The 21,798-nt window shown below is 40.8% G+C and overlaps 1 protein-coding gene across 4 annotated transcripts in view; it reads right to left on the bottom strand.

Annotated features, from left to right (window-relative positions):
- RABGEF1 (RAB guanine nucleotide exchange factor 1) overlaps positions 1-21,565 on the bottom strand; it is a 33,157-nt gene extending 11,592 nt beyond the window's left edge. The window contains exons 1-4 of one of the 4 annotated variants that reach the window (XM_048824347.2): positions 21,429-21,565; positions 19,846-19,915; positions 7,242-7,438; positions 5,211-5,377 (exon numbers count right to left, since the gene is read on the bottom strand). In XM_048824347.2, coding sequence (XP_048680304.1) covers positions 5,211-5,377; positions 7,242-7,420 — 346 coding nt within the window. In that variant the 5' untranslated portion in view covers positions 7,421-7,438; positions 19,846-19,915; positions 21,429-21,565. Of the gene's footprint in view, positions 1-5,210; positions 5,378-7,241; positions 7,439-16,018; positions 16,091-19,845; positions 19,916-21,428 lie in introns of those variants that run through there. The other 3 variants (XM_048824348.2, XM_048824344.2, XM_048824346.2) reach the window with 3 other exon arrangements.
- Positions 21,566-21,798: the final 233 nt, after the last annotated feature.

Genomic DNA, 21,798 nt, shown 5'->3' on the forward strand with positions numbered 1-21,798 from the left:
GGTTGCAATTTTATTTGCTACTACTCTCTACACAGAAATTTTGGCTTAAGACATGTGAAGCAGCATACTGTGTATTGCTCACTACATTCTGTAAGATATGTAATTTCAGTTATATACCTTACTGCACTTATTCCATAGTAAGTGAGCATGCGTATTTACTGATAATTTAATCACAGAAAAGGAATAAAGCCCATTTGAGCAGGTTAGGAAGAGCCTGCAAGAGGAGCTATATCAACACAATACAAAAAACAGAAGTGTGGGGATTTAAGGATAATTTTTACAAGGAGGATAATCATCATCTACATGAATATCTCCTTTTTCTTTCATTTCTATGTGGCGTTTGGGTGCCCCAGCAGAACATTAGCATTCCAGCTGCTTCACACTATGGTTGTGCCATTACTTGGACTAAAGTCAATGAATAAGAATATGAAAAAAAAGTATTTTCTAGTACTTCCCCCCAAAAAATTCCCTTAACATGTGTATATACCCGATATATTCTGTAAAATAAAGACACTTTGCAATTTAGAATTTCTTTAGAGACCAGAACATCAGAATGCCAAACATGCTATAGCTAAGATTTTGGACAAGATCCTAAAGCAGCTACTTTGTCAATTTTGCTATTATTCAACTCAGATTATAAAAATGTCGCTTCTCTCATAACATAAAATTGCTTTCCCCTGATTTATGTAACTATGTCCTGAAGACACGTTTTGAGAATGTACTGGGTATAATTCAAGCAAATTTACACAAACTAAAGTCCCATTTCTAGCATAGTTATTTTTAGTGCAGCATTTTAGAGGCTTTTTTTTAAAACTAAAGATGAAGCAGCACGGATTCATTCACTATTTTTAAAAAGTGGAAATTTGTCTTCTTTCATAGTTTGATTCCTGAAGTATTGTGCAAGAAAACAAATCTCTTCTAAGAAATTTGAGTTTCATTTTTTTCCCCTAAAGGCAACTTGTTGGTTCAAAGTTCATATATCATAAACCAGCTTTAGAATGTACATAATGATGTCAAGCATTGCCTTTCTTGTCGTCATCATATTCAATGGCCTAAGTTATAGCTGGCACAACCCTAGTTTGGATTTTGCAAAGCCCAACTAAATAAACTTACTAGAACAAGCAGACAGCTCTCCAAGCTGTGCTGTGTTACCTTCAGTAGGGGAAGCCAGCTCCCAGGAGGGAGTAAAAATCTCCTTCAAGTCCCTGAGAAGGTTATCAGCATTTCGCTCCCTCCCAAGCTGTCCTTGCTTAAGGTTTCTCTCTTGAGCCACTGGAATAAATGCAAAAGCAAGCAAGACACCAACAGCAAGAGTGTCAAGTGGTAAGGAGAATAGGACCCCCCCAAAAAAAAGGGGGAGGGGAAGAACATGGGAATGAGAAGAATGAATGTTACTATTCTGGATCAGGGACAAGGAGTTAAGACATCAGTGATTTGAGATGCTTTTGTGTTTAACCAGGTGGCATTCATGCACTGAGAGGCAGACACTCCAAAATGAAGGCAAAGTATATTTAATTTCTTATCGCAAGGAAATATGCAGTGTGTCTACAAAACTGGAGACCCAGCAATGTCACCTTTCCATTATAGGAAAATATACTCCATGCTTTTTGGAGTTCCTCCTCAAGAGTCAAGTTCTCTATCAGCCATTTACTACCCAAGCCAAAGTGCATAATTACAAAATTAGTTTCTTTTTTTAAGTTATTGCTATGCAAAGACAATGATGCAATTTTTCTTCTTCTCTTTCAACAGACTCTACAATGGATAACAAATATTTAGTGAAGAACAAACTTAGTATTCCTCCTGAAACTCCCTTTTTGTTTTTTTTTTAAACAATGCTTATTCACGTTATTTTCCTTGAGGATACACAGGTTACACAATCTTGGTTTTCCTTACAAAATTATCTGAAGTCTTCAGAACACGTGTTGCTTACTGCTTCAAAAGTGCATTTCCACAACATTTAGACATCTGTTTATTGAATATTACTAAAACTCAGGGCCCTATAATCTATTATTATTCATAGAGTATTCCCCTACAATTCCTAAACCATACAGTCATCACACTGAAAATGTGGCTGATCCTTGGTTCCAACAAAAACCCGTCTCACAGAAGTCACAGGGCCCTTCCACCCAGCTATTTACAATAAAGTTGTGATAGAACTTCCAGCTGGAAGCATTTTTGATGAATAAGGTTCCTGAAAGCTTTCTCCCTTAGCATGAGTTGAAGTCATTCCACTTTCAACATTATTTCTAAACTGTATATTGTCCACTAATTTAAAAACTTATGTTTCTGAAAAAAAAACCCCTTATATATAGTCAAAAAGATACCCATGTCCATATGCATCTTTATTGAAAAGATTTTGAGGAGAGCTTGCCAGAAACAATTGTTACTCCAGCCATTTCAAACATATGCTTCATTCAGTCCCTGCATTTAGCCTATTTTGTAAAGTTTAGTCTTAAATTGAATTTTCTATTAGTCTGGCTGTTGTAAACATTAAGCACATACTGCTAACAAAGGTCATTTTGTTAAATGATTTGAAAGTCACTTTTAATAAGGCTAATTCTTAAAACAACTGTTTGGGTGAAGAGACTGTCGTCCTGTGTAAGAAGGAATTTATTACACTGGTTGACCAATATGTACATTTCCTTGTTACACCTCTACTGGAGCCGACATTCGTCAAGGTGCTTGCTTTAAAGTGTATCATAGCTGTTCCCTGCAAGTGCTGATCATGGTTTGCTTTTGCTCTGATAAAGTAAATCACTTTGCTAGAAGTGTACCATGGTATCATCTATGGTTACCTTTTATGACTCCTGGCAGTTAACTAGTAACTTTATTTACATCATTACAACATTAGGGCTTCTGGGTTTTTTTAAGGTTTGTTTCATTTTTTGGGATTTTTAGCAATTTTTGACTTTTATGTACATGTACAAAAATCAGGGTTTTTCAGAGCTCTCTTGCATATACTGTAATGACTAATAAGAAAAGGAGGACTTGTGGCACCTTAGAGACTAACAAATTTATTTGAGCATAAGCTTTTGTGAGCTACAGCTCACTATGCTCAAATAAATTGGTTAGTCTCTAAGGTGCCACAAGTCCTCCTTTTCTTTTTGTGGATACAGACTAACACGGCTGCTATTCTGAAACCTGTAATGAGTAATGTAAATCATATGCATTACTCATTACAGTGTATACTACTGTAATCTTTGTAATGTTTCCCAATGTGTTTTAACATAGTTACGTTTCCAGCTGAGCTATCTTAAGGTGCAGTAGGGAATCTTTATTGTGCACCATCAGCATCTACATGGTTAGTGCATTTTAGAAATCACACTCCTGTACTCCGCATTACTGCTCTGTGTAGACAAGGCCTTAGATAAAAGTATGGGGGTTTTTTTTGTATCAGGAGTGTTTTATTCATGTTTATCAACTGAAACTGAAAATCAGAAGCCCTAATTAATACTTATAGGACTTCAGATGCTGCTCCATATAGTTTGTTACATAAAACATACGTAAAGAAGCCTCAGTTACATTTTATAGGATTATTCACAGTGATTTTAACTGACAAAGCAATCCAGAAAGAATACTAAGTTTCCTCATGCTCAATATAAAAAACACAAGAAGTTTAGCTGCAAACTTCCTTAACACAGCTTTGTAGTTATAGGATCTTTTACAAACAGTGATACCAGGAGAAAATTCCATTTGCTTTGTTTCAGGGATATATTAACGCAAGAAGTGGTGAAGGGAACAAAGATCTTCTGAACAGTTTCTAATGTCAGCACACTGGCCTTTATTGGGAATTGTCATAAGAATGGGTTATATAAAAAGTTTGGACAGATCAAGACACTTATGACTTGGCTGGCCTCAGCTTTGTTTGAATGAGTGTAGCATTGCTCTAATTTGTTAAGTGAACTTGCTTACAGCTGCTGCTGTACAGGACAAAAGGAATATTTTGAGCACAGGATGGGCTTAAATTGGAAGACAACAGATAAACAAAATGTGCTGCCAAAAGGCAATTAGAGAAAAAGTCCCTAATATCAGATAAAGTGACCTGGTCAAAGTATGCATGGTCAGTGGTAATAACCCAATTAGAAAAGAGAAACAACATGAAAATAGCACAGGTTGCAGAAGTCCTGCAAATTGAAGCTTACACATGCCTATTGTATGAATTACATAAGATACATAATATTGATGATACTTAATGGTGAGTGGGAAAAGAACTAATGAATATGTAATTGGATGTGTGTAAGTGTCTTAAAACGTGAGGGGACAGTTGGAGCTTCATTGGGGAAACCCACCATGAGTGACTTATAACCCAGGAGAAGGTAACTGGCCATTATCTTTTTCTGTATGTCTGTTGTATCTTGCTTTAATAGTGTAATTATTATTGCAAGAAAAGCTTTTCATTCAAATAAAGGTTTGAATTAATAAACTTAAGTGCCTTGGACGCAAGCGTGTGGCACCCTCACCCAGCTTTAGGAAGACAGGTAACTCATTTTCTGTTAACTAGTCTAAGCTTCAGTTTGGACACCCAACTTGGCCAAATTACATGGAGTATATTGCAAAGAGAACCACTGCTCATTTAGACCAGTGGTTTTCAACCTGTGATTTCCAAAGGGGTCTATACCTCCATCCAAAATCTGTTAGGGGTCCACAAATGAAAAAAAGTTGAAAACCACTAATTTAGACTAATCCAAGACCAAGAAAACTTGTTTTAAATTGAGTTAATCACAGACATGCACTGTCTACAGACCCTAGAATTTCAAGTCCCTTTCACAACTTTTTTTAGTGGCAAATAGCTTGGGAAGACTTAAAACTATTCACACAGATAACTCTTGTCAATAGTGTAAAGTGATCCAGGAGTTCCATCAATACAGAGTCAGCCGTCACATCTGATGGTATTATTTCCCCTGTATGCTGATCAGAGGAACTACTAACAACTCAGTGGGAATTAAGGTTTTAGAGGCTTTATTTGGGCATACAGTTTGTAAAACAGCATGGTAGTTCTGGAAACAGTGGAGCAGATTCAAAACAGTAGTTTTATCAGTATTGTTTCTAACAGTGGCGATGACTCTGACCTTGTAATTATACAAGTATAGGATGGAGGTCCATATACAACGTAGTTATTGGCTTATATTTGGTAAACCATTATACACAGCCTTCTAAAAATCCATAAAGGATATATTATATAGTAATGGTTAAAGAAATATAAGAATTACCCTTCTTAGCTCCTGTCCTGGAAGACGCACTGAAGAATTTCTTGACGGTTGTCACCTTGCGTGTCTTCTCATTGGTTTTCTTTTCCTCAAACTTGGAAAAGGTGAGCGACTGTGCCCCTTGTGTACTCTGACTACTAGCATAGGCTTCTTCCTCCTCACGCTGAAGTCTAAAATTAAAAGAATTTGGGACAGTGTGGCTAGTTAGCGCCAACAAAAGATTAATAAGCACTGTCAAATCCACTATCCTTTCTGCCCCCCAAGCCTGTTCCCAGACTCTTTTCTCCTCCCTCACCCCTCTATCAACTCTTCTTCCAAGCATCACTTCTTTGTCGTTATATAAATCTCTCCTTTCCTCACGGTCAACACAGTAAAAACATTTGTCCTTTCACCTTAATTGTAGCTCTTCAAGGCAGGGATTGTATTTACTATTTTAAACAAGTTAATCATAATCATAAAGAGCTTATCTGCTGCTTCAACATCCCCAGTGAAAAGTTATCACTTATTAAAAGGATTTCTTACAGACCCAACACCATGGTACTTGGACAGTTACAAAAATACCACCACCCTTATTACCTGCCCCCTTTATTCCCTCCTGAAGAGGTTATAAATTTGTTTTCATCTATGTCAATCTTGGTGACAGATAGCGAACCGTGGCCACCGGGAGCTGCGGGTGGCCGTGCATGCGGACAGTCGATGTAAACAAACTGTCTCATGGCCCGCCAGCGGATTACCCTAACGGGCCGCAGGTTGCCCACCACTGAGTTAGGGTATGTCTACATGAGGTTTTTCTGAAGTTTTTTTTTTAGAACTTGATTAATTGATTGCCAGTTAACTTGAGTTAGCTAACAAGTGTCTACATTCTAGCCTGGACATTCCAAAAAAGTTTGAGATTTATTCCAGATTGAATTCTAGGATATGCCACAAATGTTCAATTGCTGGAACCAATGTTTGTGGAGTAGCAAATGCAAGTTAACTGGCAATCAACTAAAGTTTAAAAAAAAAAAAACTTTAGTGTAGACAAACCCTTAATGACAGATGTGGCCACATTCTCCACTAGGTGAAACATGCAAGCAACCTTCAAAGGTAAACTTAAGCATTATAATACTGCAGCCTGTAGGTAATGGAGGCATGGATAATTGTGGTGCAGTATGCATTGGAAATCACAGCTGGACATTTCCAGGCCAGCTGAAGATAGCAGAAGTTACTAAAATGCCATTTATTGAATGGGCATAAAGCAAAAACATCTTCTCACCCATGATGTAAAAAACAAATCTTTGCTGCTAGGATTGACTACACATGAAATTTGATCTGGAATAAGGTAGGATGTGCATTTAAAACAGATTAACTATTTCTGATTATCTCCACGTGTGGATGCTCTTATTCCAGAATAAGAATGTCCACATGCGGAGTTAAACAGAAATAGCTAATCAGGAAAACACAAGCCTATATTAAAGAAACAAGATGTACTTTTGCCAATTTTGCTTATAAAGTAACGAAAGTACTTAAAACTGAAACTTCATATTAATTATTGGCTAAACCCAAGATGCTGCTGATCATGTTTCACAGTAGAGGAACTATAAATTTCAGTTAATGCTGAAAATGGTGGCATTTTTAATCCTTGCTACTGCCAGGACAAAAATATTAACTGAGAAGTATAATCAACTATAATTTAATCTAATCAGCATCTAAGAAAAAAAGACTGAAATAAAAGGAGTTTGTACACTGCCAAGTATTAGTCATGGAATTCCAGACTTTATCATGTAGATTATGCAGAATATTTATTGGGGTTTTGTTTTGTTGTCCTTAGTTACCACATAGCAATGCTCTTCTGAAGTGTTTTTTATGCAAAAATATCACAAATGACAAATTTCTTCCTCGAGATCAGAAATTTGATTCGGTCTCCTCCTGCAAAGCCCACAGCTGGCAACTGAAGGCAAGAAGGGTAAAAAGAACTATAAAATAAAAGATGGCCATACTGTTTGGCAAAGCCATCTGACTGCAAGGGATGAAGGAATAAAGAGGCATCTTTACCGCTCTGCCAGCTCCCAGTCATCCTGAATCTGCTTCTGCCTTGCCTTATGGTACTCTTCTCTCCAGCACTTGGAGCAGAAGCCCTGCCAAGCAGGGTTTCCATAGTAACCACATCCTTTCTTGCACAGTAGTTCTGACTGATCAACGTGAATTCCTCTGCGTTCAGACTTTAGGCTCATTTCTTCCTGTTTAAAGAACTGAAGAGAAACTTGTTGACAGACGGTTAAAGAAATCCAATGAAAATACTTTGATAAAGAAATGTAAATATTTTGAAGAGTCCATTTGTCTTACAGAGAGAAGCTATCCTCTCTCGAATTATTCGATAATTCAAGTAGTAAAAACACAAAGGCTAGAGGAGCCAGGGCAATTTTCACTAGTTAGAACACCATCATTTGATGGTTATACAATCATACAGTACCAAAACAGTCACAGGATGAATGTAAATGTGTATAGCTTTTGTCAATGTAAAGTGCTATGTACAGGTCAACTCTTAATACAGGAGGTCTGATTCTTCACCGTCTTGCACCTTGTGTAGTCATACAACTCTGAAAAAAACGTAAAAGGCTACCTAAGCAGAACACTCCACTCTCACCAGGGTAGTGTGTGGGTACGAGTGATTACACAACATGCCAGGCAGGAGAATGTCAAACATAGTAAAATACATGGCTCCTTAATGAACAGATACAGGATGTATTTGTATTTACTAGATTTGTATTTAGGATCTAACCGTCTCTGAAGAAGTCAAACTAATGAGTAGGACCCTACCCCAAATTCACAGCCATGAAAAACGTATCACGGACCATGAAATCTGGTCTTTTGTGTGCTTTTACCCTATACTGTACAGATTTCATGGGGAGACCAGCATTTCTCAGATTGGGGGCCCTGAACCAAAAGAGAGTTAGGGGGGGAAGAGGGGCTTTGGTATTACCACCCTTACGTCTGCATGGCTACCTTCAGAGCTGGGTGGCTGCTAACTGAGGGCCCAGCTCTGCAGGAAGCAACACAGAAGTAAGGGTGGCAATACCATACCATGCCATCCTTCGTTCTGCGGTGCTGCTGGCGGTGGCTCTGCCTTCAGAGCTGGGCTCCTGACCAGCAGCCGCCGCTCTCCAGATTCCCAGCTCTGAAGGCAGTGTCACCGCCAGCAGCAGCAAAGAAGTAAGGGTAGCAGTACCGCAACCTCCTCTACAATAACCTTGCAAACCCCCCTGCCTCTTTATGGGTTAGAACCCCTACAGTTACAACACAGTGAAATTTCAGATTTAAATAGCTGAAATCATGAAATTATAGGATTTTAAAAATTGTAGACTGCGAAACTGACCAAAATGGACCCTGAATTTGGTAGGGCCATGGTAATAAGACATGACAGATCCAATATTGTCAGCCATTTTAGCATGGAGGCAAGTAAGGCAATATTTCTGTTGAACAGATTTACAACCATCTAACACTGATCCAAGAATTTAATAAGCAACCAGATCCCTAGTTTCCTGATCATTTTTCTCATTTTTGTCTTCAACGAGTCTATACAACTGAGTAAGAATCAGTATTTGCACCAATGTCTCATAGTATTAGAGAGTCAGGTATTCATTATCTAGCAGTAGGTCTCAACTTTCAGAATTTTAAACTATTTGATGCAGTACCGAACAAGACAAATGAAACTACATTTACTGACCTAAGCCTCTGAATTGTTTGAAAATAATTAAATTTGACTCAAATACACAGATTGGAAATAAACTGTGTAAATGTCTTTACTCTTTTAGGACAGCTTGTCCCATGGACAGTTTCACAGTGATGGAGCAGTTAACTGCCAGATAGCTTCATTCTAATTTCAATTGCTTGGCTCCATTTATGACAAAAACAAATTCACTTATGACTCTAAACATAAGCAACTCAGCATTAAAGCACTATGCATATATTAATGTTAAAGCTTGGATTTGAACATCCTCCTACATACACACACCTCCACCCCAAAATATGTTTGACTATTGCAAGGGAACATGAAAAAGGAACTGGACCACACACAGCTGATATGGACTAGACTGAGTTAAATGCAAAAATGAAACTAGCATAGTGAAAAATATTTTTTCTTTAAAAATGGTTTTAGTTTAAGGTGTTAAGGTGCTTTGTTTTGTTTTCTTGAACTGATTTTTAATTCAATAGTAGCCCTTAACTGGAAAGGATTCTTCAGGGGAAAAAGAACATGACCAAAGATCTTTCCATTTCCTCTGAAATTCACACATACAAGGGTTGTGGATAATAAAACATGTTTTAAGCTTGTTTGATTTTGCTCAATCAGCAACTAAAGTATCTAGAGAAACATAGTATTATTTCACTTCGGAAGAAATAAGAAACCAATTTATTCCCCCACATTACCATCCATGAACACAGTTTTATAGTATGGAAAGTGACACACACATTTTGTACCAGGTTAAAATGTATATAATAGACTATTTTTTTAGAAACTATGACAATGTTCGACATTTCCCAATGACTTAGGTAAGAGATTTTAAGAGACCTGATGCAGAAGAGAAACCAAACTACTTCAGCCCCACCAATCAATACCTCCCCCTCCCTCCCAATCAGCTGTTTCTGGCATGCAATGGGGGGGGGGAGTGAGGGCACTGCAGGCTCCGAGGAGGGGGCAGGAAGGGGTGGAGTGGGGGCAGGGCCTGTGGCAGAGCCAGGGTTTGAGCAGTGAGCACCCCCGTCACACTGGAAAGGTGGCACCTGTAGCTTCAGCCCCAGAGTTGGTGCCTAGACAAGGAGCCGCATATTAACTTCTTAAGAGCCACAGGCTTTTCACACAGCATCAGCAACAGATTTATTTGAAAGTGACAATGTACACTTCAATTGCTTCCATCAATGCTGAGCTGACTGTCAATGGAAGGATCAGCTTGAAGAAAAATATGCCAATTTTGTAAGTTATTGGGAGCTTTAAGGAAGAGATTTTACATAGAATATTCTAACAACATGAATTCTATATCCATTCTATAAGACTGTCTTAACCATTATAGGAAATAAGCCATATATTTTTCAACTGTCATCTCAAATTATTACCTCCCCGACACACACACAATCACCTACATTCCATACTGTAACAAGAATAATATTTCAGTATTGTCCATTGACTACATCTAGATATTTAAATTTCTTTGGCTAAAAAGAGCAGGATGGTGCTTGAGAGACACAATGAAGGAGGAATTTGGGGAAATAAGGGACGCAAATTGAAAGTGCCCACAGACACAAAACCCTCAAACCACTTATGAGCTTGCATCATTTCTTGCTTTATGAAAGGGCTTGCCTTTATATCCAAGTGGTGCAGACCCTACCACAGCTTTCTGCAACTCTAAGTTCAGAGATACAGACAAATCTGGCTCCCTATATCGAAACAGACCTTTAACTGCTTTAAAAAGAAAAGAGAAAAGCCAGATACTAGGGCCAAGAAGATTTTTTTAGTGTGCTGCAAATACTCTTCTGTACATCAGAACAAAAAAAAACAGATTCTTTTCAATGTAAAAACTCAGCAACTTAGATTTGAAGTAGCTGAATGAATCCATTAAAGGAAGAAGTTCTAGACCGGGGGGAAGGACCAAAACAACTCCTTTCTGGAGTATGCCCAAACTATTCCTATCTTCCTCCTAGAGGGAAATGCAAGAAAAGGAAACCATAAGTTTATCTACAAAAAAGGAACAAAATAATGCAATTAAAATAAACTTCTGAATTAAGTCTGTTCAACAAACTAATTAAGTCAAGTTCCTCCAGATGTAGGCTCCAGACAACTATTGCTTGTGTGTAGTACATTCATTTAAATACAAAGAAAAGACCCTATCATAGAAGCACACTGGAGGATTGGAACTAAAATTTTAAAATGGAAATCTTGAAAAACAAAACAAAGGGATTTGACTATGTAATCCCAATAATGACCTGTTCTCAGGAGTATAGTAATCTGTACAAGTTTATGTACTACAGACAATAGTGATAGCTCAGTTATGCAGTTTATATTTGTGCATTATTTTGTTTATTTTGTTTTTGTAGATAAACTTATGGTTTCCTTTTCTTGCATTTCCCTCTAGGAGGAAGATAGGAATAGTTTGGGCACACTCCAGAAAGGAGGCCTCCTCTGTGACTCAGTCATAGGCTGAATCCACTCCCTTCCGAACTTCCATACACAATACAGTTGAGAGATGTGACAAACAGGTGCCAGAGCACAAGGGGGAGGTGAATGGATTTACCTGGGAGTATAAAGATGAGGAAAGGGGCAGTGTTATGGTGCATTATAGCATATTTCTGTGCCCACCCCTTTGCTCAGAGGTGGGCAAACTAAGGCTCGTGGGACCATCCTGCCAGGCCTGTGAGCTCCCCGCCGGGGAGGCTAGCCCCTGGCCCCTCCCCAGCTGTCCCCTCTCCCCTGCAGCTTCAGCGCGAGGTGACGCTAGTGGTCTGGCTCGCCGCTCCTGCCGGGCAGCACAGCAGTGGCGTGGTTGGCTCTGGTAAGGCAACAGGGCTTTGTTGCTCTGAGCAGCATGGTAAGGGCGGGGTTGGATAAGGGGCAAAGGACGGACAGAGGGCATTGGATAGGCGTGGGAGTCCCGGAAGGGGGTGGGGGGGCCCTGTCTGGGGGCAGGGGAGTCAAGGATCAGGGAGGGTTGAATAGGGGGTGGGGTCCCGGGGGGCAGTTAGGGGCTAGGGCTCAGGGCAGTCAGGAGACGGGGGGGTTGGATAGGCGTGGAAGTCCCAGGGGTGCCTGTCTGGGGGCGTGGGTGTGGATAGGGGTTGGGGCAGTCAGGGGACAGGGAGGGGGTTGGATAGGGGGTGGGGTCCCGGGAGGGGGTGGTCAGGGGACAAGGAGCGTTGTATGGGTTGGGGGTTCTGAGGGGGGCAGGAAGTGGGAGGGGAAAGAGGCCAGGCTGTTTGGGGAGGCACAGCCTTCCCTACCCGACCCTCCATACAGTTTCACAACCCCAATGTGGCCCTCGGGGCCAAAAAGTTTGCCCACCCCTGCCTTCAGACTCTGAAGTGTCTCAGGTTGGATGTCCAAACTTAGTGGACTCTTGAAAATATTGGTCTTAGAAACTAGCCAACTTTTGGACAGTTAAGTTATTTGTATGTCAAACCGAACTGATCAGCAACAGAGATACGAGGCTACCTAGCTCACAGTAAAATAGGAAGTGCAACCAGAAGGACGACATGATTTTCTTGTCTTACTTTCTTTTAAAGAAAGTCTACGGTGATCAGTTTACGCATCTTAAACCTATCTCCACAAACATCTTCCATTAAAATCTTAATGAAACTGAACATGCAACCCTCAGATGAACACTGCTTCACAATACAATCGTGAGGATAATAATAAGAATGCACCTTGTAAAACAAACTTCATATGCTTGAATTTATACACTATCTTTATTTCTAGAGAGACAAAGTGGAAGAACTCATACAGAAAAATTATAAAAGACCAAAAAAACCAATCACATCAACCACAGGTAAGCACTTTTCACAAAAGGATCATTCTTATTCCTGACCTCTTATTCCTCACCCCCAACTGAAACCTGCACAATACTTTTGAAAGATGAACCTGGAACTTAACTTCATTCTACTAGATACTAAAAATTATGGACTTAACAACCCACTGGATTTATGGCTCATTACAACGTATAATCCACTAACCCTCCTTGTTCTATGACTGTAGAAGTGTTAACTGCCCACTTCATCTTGAATGGTTTCCTGCAGCGTGTTCACTCCTTATCTCTTCCACCTCTGTAGTGAGCTGTAGCTCATGAAAGCGTATGCTCTACTGAATTTGTTAGTCTCTAAGGTGCCACAAGTCCTCCTTTTCTGTATTTAGCTGTGACACTGAAAACCTTTCCAGACCTGAAGAATAGCTCTGCGTAAGCTCAAAAACTTGTCTCTTTCACCAACAGAAGTTGGTCCAAGGTTCTCCAACCGGGGGGTCAGGGCCCCTCAGGGGGTCACGAGGTTATTATATGGGGGGTTGCAAGCTGTCAACTTCCACCCCAAACCCCGCTTTGCCTCCAGCATTTATAATGGTATTAAATATATTAAAAAGTGTTTTTCACTGATAAGGGGGCTCACACTCAGAGGCTTGGTATGTGAAAGGGGTCACCAGTACAAAAGTCTGAGAACCACTGACTTAGTCTAATAAAAGATATTACCTCACCCAGCTTGTCTCTCTCATATCCTGGGACCAACAAGGCTACAACACCACAGCAAACAGCTTTATTTCTAAGTCAGTTACATAACATACAAGGCCAGCCTTAAATCCAAAAAGGGCCCCTCCCCCAATCACATGTGTATAAATCCCCGAAGCCATATTTGTCAGTCCTGTACAACAGGCACAGAAATAGCAGTGATCCTTCTCCTGGGAAATTGTACATCTTGTGCTAAGAATAAAGCTCTTTCAAGAGGAACAAGAGGCTATATTTTATCAGTTTTCATAGGGAACACAGATTGCAAAATATCTACAAACACACAGCACCAAACCCATGATAGAGCTACTAAAATTACCAGAACGACTACAAAAAATAATGCTGTGACCTCAGCCTTAATATAGTGTAAAGAAAGGGCACCTTCATCATCAAAATAGCATTTATCACGCATAATTTATTTAGTGTGCACATAAAAGACTAAGATTATGTAATGGCGTCCTTTTCAGCTATGTAATCAAAATAAATTGCAGAATACATCAGTGTTTACAAGGACTGAAGGCAAAATTGTGACTTCAGGGAAAACTGTTATTTGTTAACTAACACATCCATACTAGGTCTAGAATTTATCATGTAAAAGTCATACAGTACTTCAGTCACATTTTCTGCCACCTCTCCTAGCCTTTTCCTCCCAAGAAGCAGAATAGGCAAATAAATTCATCCTCACAGCCAATGAAACTGATGACATTCCTATAATATACAACAGTATGTAAATTCTGTTTAGGGTCATCTTTGCACAGCAGAACAAAAACTAACCCAGAAATCTGGCAGAGTTAAGCAGAAATTAACATATATTATGAGCGCCTGGACTTCTGGGATAGCATCTGTACAAGTCAATGATGTAATTACTACAACACACGAAAAATGGTTCCTTAACATAAGCAATAACTGCACTTTGTGAAGGTTAAAGAAGTGACTTTGTAGGACTGCAGTAAATGTCAACAATGATATTTCAGTTACACAGGTTCAAACAAATGTTTCCTTTTTTTAAATATGTATGAAAGTCCAAAAAACCCAAACAGGCTAGTAGGAAAAGGTAAGTCATCCACTTTCATATTAAATTAGGCACACTAAGCGTATGCCAGCATTTATAATTTATGACCAACAGCAGTAAAATGCCATGTGACCCAACATGGTTATCATTTGACTCCTGAATCCCTCCCTTCCAGCTTTTATCCTCTATCTCCAGAAACAAGCAAAGAGACTCAGAAGTATTCCTGAATTCCACCACATTCCTTCGTGACAATCCAGACTGCTCTTTCTATCAGACTGATCTGCCCAAGATCCAGATTATTATTATTATTATTATTTTAAGTCTAACCTCTATGGCATTATTCATGCTTTGGAATGAATTTCATGGTGGGCATTATTAATTCTTTTAATTAGAACTGGTCAAAAAATGTTTCAAAGGAAGTTTTTTGAACTCTTGAAGCAAAAACAAACATCAAGACTGCCCGATTGTCATGTTCTGGGTGCTAAGCATTAAACCTCAGAGCAGGATGAGAAGGGGAAGGTGAGGAAGACTGTATACATTTTGCCAAGATATCAGCTGAAGCTTTAAATCTTATTAGCGGAGGAATGACCGATTGATTCCACATCATATTAGAAAGCTTTCAGGTAGGGCTCACCTCTAGTTCACAGCACACTTTCAACACCTGGGGCTTGATTACACTTGAAATGCTACAGTGTTGCAGCTGTGTAGCGCTTCAGCATAGCCACTGGGAAGGATTCTCCATCAGCATAGGAGAGGCAGTAGCTAGGTCAATTGAAGAATTCTTCTGTGGACCTAGTACTGGCTACCCTGGAGTTTAGGTTGGTTTATCTAGGCTGCTCAGAGGTATAGATTTTTCACACCCCTGAGCAACGTAGTTAAGCAGACCTAATTTTCTAGCATAGACCAGGCACAATCATGTACAAATCTACGAGATGGACCACGGTGTCTTTACTGCAAAGTAAAGACTTCTTCCGAAGTCCAGTCTAATATAGAATGGCATCTCTGGATTTTAGCCATCGAGTTGTCCAACCTGCCCAGAGCAGATCTAAATGACACAGCGGTATCTGCCAGCAGCAGATTCACACTAACACTCACGTGAGTACAGCTGTACCAGTACAACTGTGATGGTGGATAACTTCGGAGGGGGAAAAAACACTGTATGTGAGGCAACAACGACACGCTCCCACATGAACCCATTCCCAAACAGAGCAAAGGCAACGAAAACGGAAATTTTCAAAAAGGAGAAAGGCGTCCATTAGAAAGCAAGCATTTCTTTGGCTGCGCCTGAGTGAAACAGTAATGTCATTATTACCAGTAGCGTCTTCAGAAGAGTGATTACGAACCTCAAGTAATTTTCTTTTAATTAAATGCCACAAGTCTTTATGAGACTGAAGTAACTAACCATTCTATTTTCAATCACTATTCAAATATTTATTCAATTCAGAACAGCAATCACTGAATTGCATGGCACATACATTTCTTATAAGTCATGTAAGTGCTTAAATATTCATGATTCACACACTACTCTACAATAATCATTTAGGCATATAATTAGTACGTACTTGTAATAAACTAGGAACCAGTTTCCCCCATAGAAAAGGGAGGGACAAGATGACGTAAATATTTTCCATCCATGATTCTGTGAAAACAAATAACTTCAAAACAAGCTAACATCAACCCAATCATACAGTAACCACTTTGTTCAGAACCAGCACTTAATCCCCAAAACTTAATCAGCAACCAATTCACACTAAAAATATTAAGAAATTAGATACAAGTTTATTTTCTTGCATATTTACTATAGCCTATTAAATATATGTTCATTAGGAAGAGAGTCAAAAGATTTTAGTAAAATTGTTTTATCTTTTATTCAGAATTCAAATGACTGCTCAAACACTACTTTAAAGCAACAATGCCAGGTCAGAATATTGGTAACAACATGGAAATGAAACATCACAATAAGATTTCGTAACAATATTTGGCAAAGGAAGTTACATCCATTGTTTAGCATTTTTGGAATCCAATGTCCTGGTCACCAGGCTTCACAAGTTTTATAAATCTTAGTGAACATAATTCACTATTTGTTCCAACTCTAAAAAAGTAATTTAAAAAGTTATATGCAAGTAAAGCACCACCCTCAGCAGTGCTGACAGTGCAAACTAAAACCACAATTTAATTTGTCCACATGCCCACTGTCTGTATATCTTATTATGGAATCTCAGATCTTACTCAGTTACCATCTTTAATGATAATATTTTATCCATCACAGAGGGCAATGAACATTGTGAATTAACAGATCACACCCAGGTGTCTATATCTTGACCCTGTGTGCCTCATACAGAAAAGGAGGCAAATAAAATCCCATGCAATATATACCTGAAAATTGCTTCCTGCTATGATTGAGAAGAAAGGAAACAAGTAATTCAGTATCACATTAAATATGCATTTTTAAATAAATTTTGATCCAAAAATCCAGATGGAAAGTAAGCTTTTTGAAGTATCAGTTATTCTATTCCACATATACATTATCAAAATGCTAGATCATTATGTTGCTTGCCTGCTTGAAGGCAGAGAGAAGCAGTTTTAAGGAGCTGACATCTGATATCCAATTCTTAGTGTAAACTTGCACCTGACTGAAGTGTTGTCAGTATCACAAGCGTGACTATATGTTACAGTCGGAGGACTTGTTTGGTCACAAGAAGTACATCAATGATATACAGAGAGACTAAGCATAACAGGAGTTTATGACAAATGGCAGCAAGAGAAAGGGGAAGCTAAGGAAGACTTACAGACTAGATTGTAATACAAATTGAAATAAATTTAAAATAAGCACCCAACCATAACTTGAGTTTTCCTTTTGCACAATGTAAAACACACACACACACAGGATAAAAATCCTAAATAGAAATATCTGCTCCATCATATCATTCTACAAAAAAACCCTCCTGATCTAGCCATCACATCTCTTCCCAGTCCTCTTTCCCCACTTCCACTCCACAAAATACTAATGATGGGATTTACAGCATGCCCAGGTGGTCAACAATTTCAAGTTTTTACAGATATTAGTTGGAGGACTTGCTTCCTACAGTCAAGTAACCTTCCTTGAGGGTACCATTTTCTTTTAAGCCATAGGGCCACAAGCTTGGATTCCCTTTTAGTGGAACCGATGCGGTAACACGTGGACAGAAGTGATGTCTCAGGGAGTGAGATACCCAGACCACTTAAACTAGGTCTACACTTCAAATGTTGCAGAAGTAACACTGCAGCACTTCAGTGTAGACACTAGCAACACTGATGACAGAGGTTCTCTCATCAGCATAGGTAATCCACCTCCCCAAGAGGAAGTAGCTAGGTCTATAGAAAAATTGTTCTGTCGACCTCCTGCTGTCTACACCAGGGGTGAGGTCGGCATAGCTATATCGCTCGGGGGGGGTGGATTTTTCACATCCTGAAGAGATGTGGCTGTGGCAATGTAAGTTCCCAGTGTAAACCAGCCGTCAGGGTTTTGTAGATCAACATCAACACTTTAAACTCAATCTGAAAGCCAACAAGAAGCCAGCACAGACCCCAAAGTTCTGATGTAATGTGCTTGCAGCAAGAAGCACCTCTCAGAGATGGTCTTATGGCAAAGGTATTGGACTAGGACTCAGTCTTTTTGTGTTACTTTGGTCAAGTCACTTAATCTCTGTGCCTCAGTTTTGTGTAAAACAGGAATATTACTACTCCTGATTTTACAGAAGTAGTACTGTGAAATGCTTAGATACAATGGTGACAAGAGCCACAGAAAGACACGTAAAATAAATTAATATGGGAGCCATGCTATACACTGAACTGGATAGTCTTAAGGGAAAGCTCCTTATGTGGACTGCAATATAGCTCTCTAGTAAAGGAAAATGAGCTATTCCAGTTCAGCTATGCTTTTTTATCAGAACAACAGCCATTTTAATTAAGATACTATCACACGTTGCATGACAAGCACTTTACACACAGAGACATGGAAAAAAACATTTTTGCTTTGCACAGTTTTATTCACTTATCACTGAATAAATATTTTATGAACTAACCGGAAACAAATGTTTGTAGGAATCCACCAATTAGTTGTTTTTAAACTCCATACACATTCCTAGCTATGTATAACGTTAAGATTCAAGACTCAATAAATACCTTACAAAATCTCCCAAACCACCAAAAGATCATGCTTAGTAGTATTATTTTATTGATCAAACACCACTGTAAACTTTCCAACCTACCCACTGTCCCTAATACAGAATTTTTAACTTTCTCAAATTATACTACTATACCTATGCTTGAAAGCATTTGAATATGACGTAGTACAATCTCAATTTCTCTGACCTCTAACAACTGCCATCATCTAAGCATTAGCTCTCCGTGGAAACTTAATCAGGACTCCTTAGCTGGGTTCAGAATATCCAAGTTTACCTTGTTTTCCCTTATACAATGGGTCAAAATGTCTTGCTGTCCAGGAGCACTCAGTACGGAATTAAAATAAGACATGTCGATGAAAAATGATTAGCTTGAAAAATATATTACATAACCAATTTATATTGTTAATATGCCATTTTAATTATGCTATTTACCCCTTCCAAACTTTGCTTTCAAATGAGTGAGCTAACCAAAAAAGTGTCACAATCCATGCTAACATTGTATGTCTTTTTAAAATACCTGACCGCTAAACAAAAACTCAGGGGAATGGTCACGGGGATACAGAGCCTTTCACATTGAGATCACCAGTTCAGTTTTGGTCCAGATCAGTAATGGTTCAAGTCTTGCTTCCAATGGTCACACATGTTTACATTGTAAAAGCCACAACAACTACTGGTAACTTCACTGGCATTGCCACTAAGTATTTGGCAATGGAGTGAACTAGCCATTAAGACTGCACTACTCTTTCAACCCTAGAAGTGCTCTCCTGAAGGTCAGGATTGAAGTACCTGCAGTACTGTTTGTATAAACTTTTACTGGAGCTGCCCCAAATTGTACTTGGCCTGTATTTAAACAGATAACTTCTGTTTCCAGAGCTGTCATTCTATAGTTTCTATGAACACTAAATGCATGTGTAAGTTACAAACAAAAATAATAAACCTTTGATACCCAGGGAACTATATTAAAATGGCTATCATAGAAATGGACACGTGAGTAGACTGTTTGGGCTAGTAAGCATTCAAAATACATTTTCAAGGCTGGACCAATTGCTATTTGAATGATTAAGCTGCATTATTTGTTAACCAAAAGTAGAAGAGACAGTAGACAAATTTTCCAGGATGCTCTTGGGAAGTCAGCATGAAGAAATAGCCTGAAGTGTGCAATGAGTGAAACAAGTTTATTTCTCCCACCCCGCCAGAGTTAACACAAGAGAAAAAAAAATCACCTGAAGGTTATTCCATGCAGTTTCTATGTTTCCCTATAAACCAGTCCGTCCATAAGAAGTACAAGATATTCTAAAAAAGAAAAAAAGGCACAGCACCTCATTATAGAGCAGCCCGTCAAAAAACAGAAATGGACAGCAATAACATAAAGGCTATGGCTACACTGCATGCCACCTGCAGCAACATGTGTAGGGTATGCGTAACTACATGCAGCAGTGAGAAGTTGCATCCGCGCTGTGGTGTGGAGCTACAAGTGTCAGCGAAAAGCTCTGGCAAGGGGGAGACAGTGGGGAAACGCTCAGCAGCAGAGGAATGCTGGAGTCTCTTCCCGCTGCTGCTTCTCTGCCAGAGCCTTTCCCCACAACAGGGAGCTGCTGGAGCCTTTCCCCACTGCCACAACGTCTCCAAATGTCTGTGAAGTCTGCTCTAGGCAGAAGCTTGATATACACCCATGACACACAAACCTTGGTTTCCCTGATGTTTTGACAGGACTAGTATAGCCTGCTGCGCCAATAAAATATGTTTGAACTGAACAGCAGTCAACCAGAAAGATCAAACTATGTTTCACCAGTATTGTCATAAATTATTATTTATATTATCATATAACCTAGAGGTCAACTAAGATAGAGGCCCCAGTGTGCTAGGCACCATACACAGTAAGACACAGTTCCTATCCCAGAGAGATTACAGTCTACATGGACAAAGCATAGAAAAAAGGAAGTTTTTCCCTTTCACAGATGGGGAACCAAGGCACAGAGACACAAGATTTGGGCAGAGATCTGCCAAAGATCACACACAGAAAGTCTGCAGCAGAACTGGGAATTGAAACCAGGGCTGCCGAGCCCCAGTCTAGTGCCTTAACCACAACCCCATCCCTCCTCTCATATCAGCAGTTCTCAAACTGGGTGTCAGGATCCCTCAGGGGATCGCGAGGATATTACATGGGGGCGGTCGCCAGCTGTCAGCCTCCACCCCAAACCCCGCTTTGCCTCCGGCATTTATAATGGCGTTACACATATTTTAAAGTGTTTTTCATTTATAAGGGGGGGGTGGGGGTCGCACTCAGAGACTTGGTATGTGAAAGGGGTCACCAAAGTTCAAAAGTTTGAGAACCACTGTCCTACGCTCACCGGCTCAGAGCGCAGCCTCTCTGCGCGGGGGGTGGGGCTGGAGCGGGCAGCCCCTGGGGGCCCTTTACCCCAGGGACTCCTAGCACAGCCCCACCCCACCCCACCCCTAGGTCTACGGCCTTTCCCTCCCGCCTGCCTGACCCCGCTCCGGGCCGGGCTAGGAGGGGCTCGCCAGGGGGGGGATCAGGGCGAGCTCCTGACACGGCCCTGGGGAAACACCCGTGTTCGCGGCGGGGGAGGGGAAGGGGGAAAAGAAGGGGCCGCCCTACGGGGTCGGGGGATGAGAACCCGCCCCCCCCGGTAACTGGGTCAGGACCGGCTCAGCGCTGCCCTGACGCCCCCCGACGCCCCCGCTCCCCCCCGCCCCGGGGGCTGGCAAGGCCCCGCGCCGCCACGCTCGCCCCGGCCGGGAGGAGGCACCCGGCTCCCGCCGCGGGGGGGGGGGGCCGCCCCACCTGCGTCTCAGCCCCGCTCCGGCCCCTCCAACTGCGCCGCCTGCGAACGCGACGCGCCTCAGCTCAGGCCAGCTCGGCAGAGCCCCTGCCGCTGCGTCAGCGCGCGTGCGCGTGCGTGCGGCGGCGCCGTCACTTCCGGGTAGCTCCGGCGGGGCGGGGCCCGAGGCTAAGGAGAGTGGGCGGAGCACCTGGGGCAGTGGCTGAGGGAGAGGGAATGGGGGGGAGGCAATCGGGGTAGCAGGCCCTGTCCCTAGCTGGGGGGAGGGTTAAGCCCTCCCCCCCACACATTTTGGACCTTCAGGACTGGCCCTGCTTGCAGAGCCCTGTCACTGGCAAGTTGCAGCCAGCCGGGTCCGGGGCTGCCTAGGTC

The sequence above is a fragment of the Caretta caretta genome, chromosome 17 (assembly GCF_965140235.1).
Source record: "Caretta caretta isolate rCarCar2 chromosome 17, rCarCar1.hap1, whole genome shotgun sequence".
Lineage (NCBI taxonomy): Eukaryota > Metazoa > Chordata > Testudines > Cheloniidae > Caretta > Caretta caretta.